General features: G+C 38.1%; 1 protein-coding gene across 1 annotated transcript; it reads left to right on the top strand.

The window, feature by feature from the left end:
* The first annotated feature begins 213 nt into the window (after nucleotides 1-213).
* hspa4b (heat shock protein 4b) lies at nucleotides 214-14,548 on the top strand. Its single transcript, XM_056250303.1, has 19 exons — nucleotides 214-497; nucleotides 1,715-1,772; nucleotides 2,747-2,887; nucleotides 3,111-3,233; nucleotides 4,212-4,311; nucleotides 4,389-4,522; nucleotides 4,611-4,855; nucleotides 7,644-7,720; nucleotides 7,811-7,962; nucleotides 8,082-8,188; nucleotides 8,308-8,441; nucleotides 10,037-10,221; nucleotides 10,379-10,471; nucleotides 11,925-12,080; nucleotides 12,170-12,295; nucleotides 12,866-12,973; nucleotides 13,495-13,614; nucleotides 13,704-13,865; nucleotides 14,061-14,548. Exons 1-19 carry the CDS (start codon nucleotides 391-393, stop codon nucleotides 14,256-14,258), a joined length of 2,526 nt encoding a protein of 841 aa, XP_056106278.1. The 5' UTR covers nucleotides 214-390; the 3' UTR covers nucleotides 14,259-14,548.
* The last annotated feature ends 444 nt before the right edge of the window (nucleotides 14,549-14,992 follow it).

Below are 14,992 nucleotides of genomic sequence, written 5' to 3' on the forward strand. Positions count from 1 at the left end.
CTTCAAAGAAAAGGCCCAACAACCCTTCCCTACTTGAGATATATTTGTCATGCTTAAATCACGAGCTTTTTTCGTTTATAGTATTGTATAAGATTAGGAGCCAATAGCGTTAACACACACATTAGAAGTACAACTAAAAAAACACCAGTATAATTCAAAGGGATTCAGATGAGAACCTTTGAGTTGGACCTTTTAGCTCCGCCTTGAACCGGAAGTGGTCCTGTTTTTTCATGAGCGGCGTTTATCATCCGCAGCCTCATTCCTCCAAGAAGTTACAGTAGAATAATGAATTAAAACCGTCTTATTTAATACTCACATTTTACAGATCGATCATCTAGTCCACATTTGTGTTCGGGCTTATTGTATTTGAGTAATCACATTGTTTTAAAGATGTCAGTAGTGGGTTTTGACTTGGGTTTTCTGAACTGCTATGTAGCGGTAGCTCGAGCCGGAGGAATCGAGACTGTGGCCAATGAATACAGCGACCGATGCACACCGTGAGTCTGCTTTATTTACTCATCCATAACTCAAATACATACAGAGTGACGTTAATGATCACGCCAACCTTTCCCTGAGCTGTGTGCCAGTGGAAATCTGCAGTGAACTGGCTCTCTATCTGTGACGGACATTGATCTGACAGTGAGGAGCCTCCCTAGTGCTGCTGCGTGATTGCAATATTCAAATAACGCACTATGGTACTTTAAAAAACACTATGGTATTACCATACTATTATGTTTATAAATGGTACTTTCTAATTGGTGTAGATTGAGAAACAGCAGGCTGTTACACTAAACCTGTATCACATCATTATTAAAATGTTTTCCCTTTCTCTTCAGGTTATTGTACTTTTATTGTATTGTATTTAGATCGAGAATTTTTTAATGCATTTTTATGCTTATTTCCATATATATATATATATCAGTTCTGTCAAATCGATTAATTCCATTTAACATAAAAGTTCTAATAATAAATTAATATATAATATACAGTACTGCTCAAAAGTTTGGAAACATTACTTTTTTATGTTTTTGAAAGAAGTCCCTTCTGCTCATCAAGCATTTATTTGATAAAATCAGCAAAAATACAGCAATATTGTGAAATATAATTACAATTTAGAATAATGGTTTTCTTTTTTAATATACTTTAAAAACATAATTTATTCCAGTGATGTCAAAGCTGAATTTTTTAGCACCATTACTCCAGTCTTCAGTGTCACCTCATTCTAATATGCTGATTATCAATGTTGGAAACAGTTTTTCTGCTTAGTATTTTATTTTTATAACCTGTAATCAGGATACTTTGATGAACAAAAAGTTGAAAAAGAACAGCATTTATTTACAATAGGAATCTTTTTTCACAATATACACTACCGTTCAAAGGTTTGGGGTCAGTAATTTTGAAAGTAATTAAATTTCTTTTTTTGAAAGAAATTAATACTTTTATTCAGCAAGGATGTGTTAAATTGATTTTAAAAAAGTGATAGTAAAGATTTATATTGTTAGAAAAGATTCCTATTTTTTATAAATTATTTTTAACTTTTTATTCAGCAATGAATCCTTAAAAAGTGTCATAGGTTTCAAAATCAGCATATTAGAATGATTTCTGAAAGATCATGTGACTGGAGTAATGATGCTGAAAATTCAGCTTTGCATCACAAACTGATAGATATATCACCAGGACAGTCATTTGTTTGGCTATTTGTGTTTCACTACAGAGCATGTGTGTCTTTTGGACCACGAAATCGATCTATTGGAGCTGCAGCAAAAAGCCAGGTATGTGATGTGTTTCCTAAAACAGTGGTTCCCAAACCTGTCCTGGCGACCCACCAACACTGCACGTTTTCCTTTGTCTCCCTAATCAAACACACCTGATTCATCTCATTAGCTCATTAACCCATGTGATAATGAGCTGATGAGTTGAATCAGGTGTGTTTGATTAGGGAGACAAAGAAAACGTGCAGTGTTGGTGGGTCGCCAGGACAGGTTTGGGAACCACTGCCTTAAAGGGATACTCCACTGTTTTTTTTTCATATTAAACTATGTTATTCCCTTAACTAAGACGAGTTGATACATACCTCTCTCGTTTCAGTGCGTGCACTCAATCGCTCTGTCTTGCGGTGAAACTTTGATAGCACTTAGCTTAGCCCAGTTCATTCATTAGGATCCAAGCAGAGAAGCGACCAAACACCTCCACGGTTTCCCTATTTACAGTTACACGAGTAGTGTAACTGTATTTAAACTTCGACTCGGTGCATATATAGCTATGGACTCGGCGCAGTAATATCATCACTCCGGGGGGGAGAGGGGGAGATGACTTTTCACGAGTGATGATATTACTGCGCCGAGTCAAAGTGCTCCCAAGCACTTGCTGTGGTATTCCGCCATACCTTTAGTTATCCATTTTACAAGCTTAGAAAAGCGCAACGTTTTATTTTGTGTCACCATTCTTGTTCGAGTTACGCTACTCGTGTAACTGTATTAAATAGGGAAAACGTGGCGGTGTTTGGTCGCTTCTCTGCTTGGATCCTAATGAATGAACTGGGCTAAGCTAAGTGCTATCAAAGATTCACCGCAAGACAGAGCGATTGAGTGCACGCACTGAGACGAGAGAGGTATGTATCAACTCGTCTTAGTTAAGGGAATAACATAGTTTAATATGAAAAAACGGTGGAGTATCCCTTTAAAGCTGCCTTTACACAGTCTTCATGTTTGTAATCATTACTCCTTCAAACTCTTTTGAAACACAGATGGTCACCAACTGCAAAAACACTGTCCAAGGATTCAAGCGTTTCCATGGTCGGGCATTCTCAGATCCATTTGTCCAGAACATGAAGTCCAGTCTCGTTTATGACCTGGCACAGATGCCATCGGGCACAACGGGCATAAAGGTAGCTGAATGTCGTGATCGAGCAAACCGAGATTCAATTTCCATGTGCAAACACAACATGTTCTGAGATGACTGATCTGTGCCAGCATTGTTTAAAGGTCTAGTTTTGGCAGCAAAGCCTTCTTGTAAAGCCAAGCACAGAGTTCTGTTGTGCAATGAATGTGTGAATGTTTGTGAGCTGTTTCTGTCCTTTAGCAGTCGTGTGGTCTATGATGTTGTTGTAGGTGATGTACATGGAGGAGGAGAAGGTGTTCAGCATTGAACAGGTCACTGCGATGCTCCTCACCAAACTCAAGGAGACTGCTGAGAGTGCCCTCAAGAAGCCTGTTGCAGACTGTGTCATCTCTGTGAGTTTAAAAATCACTAAAGCCCATTCGGACGGGACTAGTTTTCTGAACGGCGCTTGGGTTACAGTTCTTTCTAGATGTGGGCGTTACGTTACAGGAGGTCATGTGATGTGGTTGCGTGCATCACGTATGATGTATACATGTCGTTTAATTAATTATTTTTGATGTAGATTTAGTTTATTACATGAGTTTATAGAAGTGACTGCTTATAATAACTCACATGACTGAGCAGAGAGATGTGTCTTACTTGACACTGATAATAAAATGGCTACTCTTAGAAATTTCCGTGATTTGACTTTCCTCAATTTTATATTAATATTATATAACTTTTTCGCCGAATGCCGTTCATATTGAAAGGCGCAACGTGTGCAAACAGTTGGTCAGGTTAGTCAAAAACGTATGAGGAGAACCGTCTCAATTACAGACATTCACCTCTGGATGGGATTCTATTTCTCAGAAGACAATCGAGTTTGCTGAAAAACAGTGAGGATATTTCTACATAAATCCGGATACATTTGAAAATGGCATTTTGGTTTTTCAAAATGCCCTCCGTCCACACTAGCATTTCCCAGACGTTTCACATCCACACTGAAACGTCGGTAAACGCTAAAATCATAACAAAAAGCCAAAACATAAAAAAGATGTGTTTTCTAATGTATCCAGATTAGTGTAGACATGTAGAAGTTTTACAGGTTTTGTGCAGTTTTGGATGGGATTAAAATCTTTGAAACACAAATTTCTCTAACCTCCTCCAAGTCCCATCCGAAATGGGCTTAACATCTCATAGGATCAGCTGAAAGATGCAGTTATGCTACATATTATAATGGTGGATTTGGTGAATGATCTATGGTCATTTTTTCCCTCAGTCCATTTTCTGTAAATGAGTTATTGGAGACAGACATCCACCTTAGAGATCATGAATACTCTCTCTGATATCACTTTCCTAAGTGAATGCTGTTTAAAATCCCTACTTCTAAGGTCCCCTGCTTCTATACCGATTCTGAGAGGAAATCCGTCATTGATGCAGCTCAGATTGCAGGACTCAACTGTCTGAGACTCATGAATGAAACCACTGCTGGTGAGTTTAATGTGCCGTTTCACTTGCAGCACACCAATTTTCCACTCTTAAATGACACCTGTTGTTTTTCCACGCAGTTGCTCTGGCATATGGGATCTACAAGCAGGATCTTCCAACTCCTGAGGAAAAGCCAAAGACGGTGGTGTTTGTGGATATTGGCCATTCAGGCTACCAGGTTTCTGTGTGTGCCTTTAATAAAGGCAAGCTCAAGGTGCGTACCAATGACATTTATACCCTTGAAATGTGGTCATGAATAGTATGTGAAATTATAGACGGATGTTTTTTTTCTGCCCGTACAGATTCTTGCTACAGCTTTTGATGCTGAAATGGGAGGAAAATACTTTGATGAGAAGCTGGTCAAACATTTTTGTGACGAGTTTGCAGTGAAGTACAAGCTGGATGTGAAGACCAAGCCCAGAGCTCTGGTGAGACTCTACCAGGAATGTGAAAAGCTCAAGAAGCTGATGAGTGCCAACTCCTCAGACCTGCCACTGAACATCGAGTGTTTCATGAACGACATTGATGTTTCAGGCAAACTCAACAGGTACAGAGTTATTTAATGAAGAAATCACTTGCAAAGTTGTTAAAATCCTGTCGTCATTTACACACCATCCAAGCTGCTCTTTTTCTTAAGTCAAGGAAAGGGATCAAGGGGCTGTCAGGGTCCAAAAAGCATCATAAAATGAAAAGTAATCCACATGATTTGTGTGCTACATTAAAGAGTTAGTTCACCCCAAAATGAAAATTCTGTCAGTAATTACTCACCCTCATGTTGTTCCAACCCTGTAAGACTTTCGTTCATCTTCGGAACACAAATTAAGATATTTTTGATTAAATCTGAGAGCTGGATCACTCCTCCATAGGCTTCTAAGGGATCGAAACTTGCCGGCCCAGAAGGTTATTAAAGGCATCGTTAAAATAGTCCGAGTGACTACAGTGGCTCAACCTTAAGTTTATCAAGCGACAAGAATACTTTTTGTGTGCAAAAAACAAACAAAAATAACGACTTTATTCAACTATTCATTTCCTTCTCTGTGGGCCTCGAGATTTCACGTAGTGTAACTGCACAGCGCTTCACACGCATCACACACATGACCAGTGTTGGCCAATAGTGAGCCTACATGTGACGTACAACACAGAAGCGTTGCACAGTTACACTACACTTCATCTTCGAAACACAGGATGAAGATATTTTTAATGAAATCTGAGAGATTCCTGCCACTTCATTGAAAGTCCAGAAAACTAAAACTTTGATGCTTCAATAAGTTCATAAAGACATTGTAAACGTAATCCATATTAATCGAGCGGTTTAATTAGGGGTGTGACGGTTATTATATAACCGTAAGACCGACGGTTATAGTTGAACACTGTCATTAGAACTCTATAACCGCCAAAACCGTGCTATTAAAATATTTTTTACAAACATTTTTTTATCATAGAGAATGAAATGCTAATATTAGCTTAAGAGGGAAACGGAGGCTGCTACTGCTGGAGAAGATTCGGGAGAGGTCTGTCTGTACTTTACCGATCAGAGCGCGCGGGACACGGAGTAAAGCCTTGTTTATACTCGACGCGTCCGCCCGAGCGCGAAGGTGAGCGCGGCAAAAAAGACGTGTTCGGTGCGCAAGACCCCATTTGGCTTGGCTGTGTGCACGACGTTTTTTGTAACAGCGCGCGCGGCGCCGCGTCCGAGGATGACCGACTTCAAGCCGAATCTGCCCGAGCATGCACGTCTCACCGCACCGGCACGCAGTTTGCGCGTCTAAATTGCAAAGTTCATTCCAAAGTTTTTTCGTTAAGGTTTTGTTTACTGTATGTGATTTATTTAAAACAAAGCACGTTCATTGCAACGTTTGTTTGTTTTGTTTGTTAAGGATTTGTTTACTGTGTGTGATACATTTAATGGAAAGCACATTCACTTAGTTGCCTTGCTGTTCATGTTAAATAAACGCCAGTAGCTAATCAGTGTCTGCTTGTTTATTCAAACTAAGTTGTCCCCCCCCCCCCCCCCCACAACGGTTATAGAGCTAGTAAGTCCCGCCCATCCGTAAAACTCCAAGTGGACCTCTAGGTTGAAAAAGCGTCAATGCAAGTGAATGAGAGAAAATAATTATTTTCTGATCCCGTTTGAATTGTGCCATGAATGTGAACATATGTTGTCTGTGAATTTTTTATATAATTTCTCATGTAACGAGTTTGACAGTATATTGTATGATTCTTTAGCTAGCAGTTGTGGAATAAACATAACGAGAAAGACTTCACATCGCATATGTGACGTCACCGCATAACACATTTTCCCTCCACAAATCACGGTGCGATAATCTAAGGAATTAGATCGAGATGCCTGTTAGTTTTGTACCCAAATGTCACCATGAAGTGCACCAAAGACACAGACATGTTTAGCGGGATCCGTGTGCTAGTGGTGGTGACGTATATCAAACGCGTCGAAAGCAGCGAAGAGTTGTAGTCCACAAAGTGCTCTCACACAAAGTCTAACCGTATGACTATTCTACCCGCTAAATTGTAGCATTCTTTACACGAAAATGTATATAAAAATTTCACAGACAACATATGTTCACATTCATTCCAAAATTCAAACGGGATTAGAAAATAATTATTTTCTCTCATTCACTTGCATTGACGATTTTTCAACCTAGAGGTCCAGCGGGGTAAGCGGAAGGGCGGGACTTACCAGCTCTATGTTATGAACCGTCACATTTGACTCACGTCATAACCGTCATCACCAATTCTGAAACCGGCACACCCCTAGGTTAAATCCAAGAGAGAGTATGTTTGCTCTTCTGTTAATCATACATGTGAATAAAAGCCTACATGAAATCAATTCATTATGTAATGCTGGACTAATGAATATGGATAATCAGAACAAAAAGCAGTTAAAGGATGCCTGCATAATTCAGATAAAGTTATCTGACTTCAATATAATTAATCTGACTCCATTAAAGTTGTATTCTTTAGGTAAAAAAAAGGTATACAAATTAGTGTTTGGAAGATGAATAAAAGACTTGGTTTGGAATGGGGACGGAATATGGATTTTTTGGGTGAACTATGCTTTTAAAATACTTGAATCTTGTCCAATGCTCATATCTCATTTGCATATTCAGTCTTGAGTCAAAACCCAATAGCATGCAAATGACATTTGAGTCGTACAGTCGAACGAGTCAAGAGGTTTTTTTTGCATGAACTCTCTTCCTTTACATTCACAACCTGTTATACTGTGTTGCACATTCATTCATGTCCTTTATCAGAGATGTTATCCTGTCAGTAGTTCATTCTGAGCTTTATATATTGTTTTATTCCTGTCACTTTGGCAGGGCTCAGTTTGAAGAGATGTGTGCTGATGTCTTAGCCAGAGTGGAACCTCCCTTGCGCAGTTTATTGGAACAAGCTCGTAAGTAATGACCCTTTCTTGGATAATTAACAGTGTACGTCGTAGAAATCATTCATTAACCCAGTCTGTCTGTCACCTCCTTCTGTGCAGATCTGAAAAAAGATGACATCCATGCTGTAGAAATCGTGGGCGGTGCCTCTAGAATGCCGGCCATTAAAGAAAGAATCGGCAAGTTCTTTGGGAAGGAGCCCAGCACGACGCTGAATGCAGATGAGGCCGTGGCCAGAGGATGTGCCCTCCAGGTCAGGTTCTTCTGCTGACTAAAGCCATGCTAATAGATTAACAAGACTGTATTTGATAGCATTTGTGACCTGTCAGTGTGCTTCGACCCCTTCATTGGCTCTTTTTCCTGATTTCACAGTGCGCTATCCTCTCCCCTGCATTTAAAGTCCGTGAGATCGCCATAACAGACGTGGTTCCGTTTCCCATCTCTCTGAAATGGAATTCTGCAGCTGAAGATGGAGTCAGGTACAAGCAGCTGTGACATTCAGAGATTGTGATCAAGTTATTAGTTTGCATTGCAGTCATTGTGCTTGATACTAATACATTAATTTATTAAGAATGCTTTTAAATTTTTTCCATTTCAGCGACTGTGAGGTGTTCCCAAAGAACCATGCAGCGCCTTTCTCCAAAGTGTTGACATTTTACCGGAGAGAGCCGTTCTCCTTGGATGCGTATTACAACTGCCCTAAAGAGCTCCCTTATCCAGATCCCACAATAGGTAAGCACACAAAAACACATCCCAAAGGAACACTCGCCAAGTACTGTACATGAGTAAAAACGACTTCTTAGTGCGTAAATAAGGGATAAACCAAGGCTAGCTGTGCATTAAACAATTTGTTTGAATGAAGGAATTTTAGCATTTATTTGATTTAATTATCGAGAAAGAGAGAAATGAGAGCTGTGACAAAGCTGTGAGTTTAATTACTTCATTACCTCCTCGTTTCTGAGAAATATAATGGAGCGATTGAGTAGTGACGCTATTCTATTAATAAAAGTAGCGGGGCAGGGTTGATGAGTTTCTGCGCTCCTGAGTGTATCTGTGTGTGTGTGTGAGTGCGCAGCACAATCTCCTATCTCTGTGTGCGAGTGGTGTGTGTGTGCATTAATGTTGAACAGTTATTAAACTGACTGGAACTACCTGTGCCTTAAACTGTTTTAATGCACACCTTTCAGCCAATCAGAATCGAGCATTCAGACAGACTAGGGCTGCACGATTTATCGAAATTAACTAAATATTGCAAATGTACATATTGCGATATGCATATAGCAATGGCTTAATATAAATGAATGATTTTAATACGTCAAAAGATTACGAAAAGTGGTCAACGCAGACAGCAGAGAATAGACTGGACACATGACTGTTACATACATGTGACATGCTTCATGTTATTGAATGCAATAAGTGAAGTACTCTCGCACAGGAAGCCGCCTCTCGGACAGCGCATAATTCAGGTTTAAAATATATTTCAGTAGAATTTACATTTATTTTACACACTTAAAGCATTATTGCATCGAATATATCACATTATTGCATATCGCACTTTTCTTTAAAGTCGTCATGTAATCAAAATTGACCCTATTTACTTTGCTAGCGCACATTACTAGTTTTGTGGTTAATATTCATAAAATTGTTTGTTGAGGTAATCTTTAATCAAATCCTTAACCTCTCCCCTCCAACCGTCAGTCTGCTATGAGCGAGGGATGGAGAGGAGGTGCGCTAAAGTAAAACCCAGCCCTCTATTCAATATTCCGTTTCACTTGGAAATACAAAGTGGAAATGCGTCACAAAGCTGAAGTAAAGTCAGTTGCAACTTCTGTTTCACGGGGACTTGAACGACTTATCGCATTCAATATCATGCAGCCCTAAGACACCATGGTATAAATGCAGTTACTGGCCAATTGTCTTTTTTTGCTAAAATAATGCATGGTTTCAATTGCAGCACAACAATATTCTGACTGGTCAGTTGTTTTATTGATTGTTTTTTTTTTTTTTGATTTTTTTTTTTTTTTTTTTTATGTACCTACCTATCCATGTATGTATTTAATTACAAAAAAAATGTCCTTGTAATGTTTAATCAAAATGCCATAACTGAATATTCCGGTGAAAACTGGAAGAAACAGGAGAAAAACAAAAAAAAATAATTCTGTTGCTTTTGAAACTAAATATATTTAAGGAAATGCAAAAATACATGTATTTGGTTGGCCAGTAATTGAGGTGGCAAATATTCTTGCCCTGCAAATGCTGTTTGCTTTTCGTAGTTTGTGAAGCTATGTTATTTTCATGTTAACATATACACTAACACTGTCATGCAGGCCAGTACGTTGTCCAGAAGGTGGTTCCCCAGGCCTCAGGCGAGAGTTCAAAGGTTAAGGTGAAGGTGCGAGTGAACATCCATGGCATCTTCAGTGTGTCCAGTGCCTCGCTAGTGGAGGTGCAGAAATCTGAGGAGGAAGAGGAGAGCATGGACACAGAGCAGAGCACAGAAAAAGAAAATGAGGTATTGCGTTTACTGTCCACATACCCTCTCTCAAAACTGCTTTCACACCCTCATCATGACCTGTATTTTTGTATTACTCCATGTTGTTAGTGCATTCATACTGCTCAGCTCTACATCATGGGTAAAGTTGCCACCATGTGTTTGCAATCATTCACAGAACAAAATGCAGGTTGATCAAGATGAACAAAAGACTTCGGGAAATGGAGATCAGGAAGATGGAGAGAAAAAAGCTGGAACGGAAGAAATGGAGGTAAATGGGATCTACCAATAGCATCAATTAAATGACTCAATCATTTATCAAATTACCGTTCAGACGCCCATCACATAACTAAAGGCCTGTTCACACCAAGGATGATCACTATAGCTATAACAATAAAGATATAGTAAAAAAAAAAAAAACGAAGAATAGTAGTGTCCACACCACAACTATAATGATAACAGCACAAAGGAACGATGTAAGTGGAATCAGACTAATTCAGAACTTTTTTCCAGCTGATGAACAATAAAAAAACATTGAAAACCAATCAGAATCCATCCTGCTTTAACCTTCTTATTATCTTTTTGACCCGCAAATGACTTTTGGTCAATTTTTAAAAAATGTTTTCTTTGTCCAAATGGTATGAAAGTTTCTACGACTCTTAACACTGTCTAGATCTACCCCAAAAAAATAATAATTTGGAATGATATCTGTTTTTATGTTAGCGTGACAAAAATGCCAACACTCTTTATCTTCGGGGTCCCTGGAGACCCCGCATAGTAAATATACAAAATTCATCATCAAAATCAGAAACAACGAAGAAACAACGCAGGTCACATAGACAGAAATAAAGTGGCACACTTCCAACAATGCAAAAAAAAAAAATCTACAATGCACACACACAGTAATACATTTGTAAGGCTGTACTATGCATACTGCCTGCAGTGCACTGACGCATAAACACCTGCAGTGCACTGTAAACGAGACTGTATGAGATGACCACCAATTATTGTTCCTAGTTGTTCAATTTTTTTCCACATTCACTGTTTTTTTTTAACTACATTTTTTTTTTTTACTGTTTTATTTGCTCATTTGTTATTGCTGTTCAGTTCATTGCATTTTGATGTTCATGTCATGTATTTTTACTCAATATGTAATATAACTGTTAATTTCTGTAATGTTTTGTTCTGTTACAGTTAGTAAAATTGTAGAATTAAAATTGTAGAATTATATTAAAAACAGATGATTGAAATAAATGATAAAATCTAAAGACACCAACATTTGGAGTCTTGTTCAGGTTTGATTCCTAGCATAATGTAACATTATTGAAAAACTTTTGTCAGTACAAAAAAATGCTAACGTTTTTTTTGTTTTGTTTTTTTGTTATAATTGTGATTTTATAATATTTAGATATGAATCCAACTGGAAAAACTTGTGAAAAGATATATAGTTTGGTTAATCACATAGCAAAAAAAAAGCCTATTTAAATAAATATTTATTTATTTAAGTAAAAAACATTAATAAACCGAGTAAAATTACATTTGTAAAAAAAAAAAATATTATACTGTTACAAAATTAAATGTTATTATCTGGGGTCCCTGGAGACCCCAAAGGTAATGAGTGTAGACACAAATGAAGATAATAGAAGGGTTTTAGAACTTGAGATTATCGTTATAGTTGTTGTGAACGTGTCTTTATAAATGGTTCTCTCCGTGGACTTGTTCAGACATCAGCAGAGGAAGGCAAACAGGAGAAGAAATCGGATCAGCCTCCACAAGCCAAGAAGCCCAAAGTGAAAACAAAGGTCCTGGAGCTGCCCATTGAAAACAACCCACAGTGGCAGCTAGCCAATGACATGCTCAATCTCTTCGTGGAGAACGAGGTATGCTTTCTGTGCGGCTGAAGCTGGATTAAGGCGGACATGTTTTTTTAACATTGAGTTAAATCTACTGTGAAATTGCTTTTCCTCAGGGAAAGATGATCATGCAGGACAAGCTTGAGAAGGAGCGCAACGATGCCAAGAACTATGTGGAGGAGTACGTGTACGAGATGAGGGACAAACTGCACGGGATATTCGAGAAGTTCGTCAATGAGAGTGTGAGAACAGTCGCATGGCTTGAAATCCATCGGAAGAGTTTCTCATGAAACTCTATACAAAATATTTATTAGCTGGAATTTGCTCTTTATAAGTGAGATATCTGCATGAAACCATTTTGAAATCCTTGTCCAGTGATTACAGAAGATTGGAAAATGTCTAGACATTGATTGGTCAGGTGTGGGAATCCTGTGAATGACCTGGTATTATGTTTGCCATATATTGATGTTTTATATCACTATAACTTAGAAATCACAGACTTTTATTGTGGAAGTTTAAAAAATGCATTCATATCCCTGTCAGAATGACACACAAATATCAGTGCTTGACAGTGTTATTTTATTATTTATATACTGCTATAGTATTTAATAATATTTTGAATTGGCTTTTTTTTTTTCAGAATTTAATTTAGGTTTTACTTTTTGTAGTTTGTTTATCATATGATAACAATAGTTATAATTTTTCATCATGTATTTATTTTATTTCAGCTTTATTTAAATTAACGAAAATGTTATTTTTTTAGTTGCAAATAACAACAGTGGTGCATGAGTGCAGTCTGTTTTCTCTTACAGGACAGAGATGCTCTCTCATTAAAACTAGAGGACACTGAGGTCTGGCTGTATGAGGATGGTGAAGACCAGTCTAAACAAGTATACATCGACAAACTTGTTGAACTGAAGGTACCAAATGTCTTTTGATGTCTATAATTTATGATGTAAGATGTAAAATTATATATAAGCTTACACTTTATATTCGGTGTCTTTAGCTACTATGTACTTCCATCCAAAAATAGGTACAATGTACTTACTGTGTTCATGTTCGTATTGTAAAACACTTGTGCTGCTACAGGTAAGGTTAGGGTCAGGTTTGGTGGGATGCGTGGGTTTAAGAGTGGGTTAAGGGGTAAGGGAAGGGTCAACAGTGCAGTTATAGGCAAGGATGCAAACTTGTCACCTTTCTGCGGAATTTGCCGTTTTGGATCCAAAATAGGCCATTATTGTAATTGCTGCCCCCGAAATGCAGCAAATTTGAATGTAAAATGGGCACGGGCGTTCATAACGGTGCGTGTCCACTGTTTTCAGTTAATTCCTATGGAAGGTCAATACTATTCAAGCTCAATACTATTGATATTGCTAATTATACCCGTGCTATGTTTACAATCGATTAATGCCTATTAATGTATCAAAAAACATTCTTGCAGAATCTCGGCCAACCCATTCAAGAGAGATACACGGAATTTGAGGAGAGACCCAGAGCTTTTGAAGAGCTGGGAAGACAGTTGCAGCAATACATGAAGATTGTAGAGGCCTACAAAACCAAGGTGAGGTTGTGTTGGATTAATGTTGCTTAAGCTACAAATTTACACTTGGTTCGTGCACAATGGATTTGACGTGTCTTTTTGAATTACAGGAAGAGCAGTATGATCATCTGGATGAGGCAGAGGTTCAGAAGGTGGACAGGATGGTGAATGATGTCATGATCTGGATGAACAGTAAAATGAACCAGCAGAGTAAACAGAGTCTCGCCTTGGAGCCTGTGGTGAAAATATCAGAGATACAGGCCAAAACACGGGTCAGTCACAGTTATATTGACTTTTTTTAGTCTAGAGCACACGAGTATGTTAGCATTCAGATATCATTTAGTACTATGGTGTATATAAAAGTACTATGGTATTGGCATTTGATACCATAACTGTTCCAGATTTCTGCCACAATACCATTTTGATACATTTGTATGAAATCCCTTTTAAATCTCTGTTTTCCATAGGAGCTGTTCTCCACTTGCAATCCCATTGTGACCAAACCCAAGCCCAAAGTGGATTTGCCAAAAGAAGAGAACCCCGCAGAACCCAACGGGCCGGTCAATACGCAGGAAAACCCTGAAGCCCAGCCCAGCGGCACAGAGCAAGCTGCTGCTGACAGTGCAGACACCACAGAAGCCAAGCCTGGCATGGACCTCGATTAACCGCGCTGTGTAATGTTATGTTAACGTTACACGTTATGTTATGTGACATAATGTTTTGTTAATGTTAACTTATATTTCCAGTGACCGCTAACGCTAAATCATCATCCTCGCAGCGGGGTGACTCTGGCAATGAGAGAATACATTTGCATGTCCTTTTATATTAAGAAAAACATAAATCATAATGCTGTAAGACTTCTGATTGAGAACCATTCTGTTTGCCCATGATTGAGTTTCTGTTAAATGCTGGTTCTGTCAACTGTTGTTTCAATAAATACGTATCGAAACATTCAGTTTGTGCACGTTTATATTGTAGAATTACTTTAACATAGTGCAAAAGCATGTGTATTTGTTTTGTGTAGTGTAATTTGCTTCAATTATTGGTTTATGAATAAGATTACAAATGTTACTTGTTAACATATAGGCCAAAACAGGTGAAGTGTTACAAAAATGGTCAAATTTTGGTAATATGCTTTATTTTACATTCAGCACCCTGTTTGCATTTAAGAATCACAGAATGTTTTTTTTTTTTTATATATAAGAGTGGGCAAATGATGGCAAATGATGCCAAAAATTTAAATCATACTAATATTCATATTAAATCATTTTAATATTCAGTTAAGTAATAATTCAAAAAAATTATTCGGAGTCCCTCGCCCTCTATCGTTTTTGTTCATTGCTGGCTAAATTACACAAATTAAGTTTATTTTGTGCATGTGTGTGACGTCTTCCAAAAA

This window comes from Rhinichthys klamathensis, unplaced genomic scaffold, assembly GCF_029890125.1.
Source record: "Rhinichthys klamathensis goyatoka isolate OS25496 unplaced genomic scaffold, OSU_Roscu_1.1 h1tg000068l_1, whole genome shotgun sequence".
NCBI lineage: Eukaryota > Metazoa > Chordata > Actinopteri > Cypriniformes > Leuciscidae > Rhinichthys > Rhinichthys klamathensis.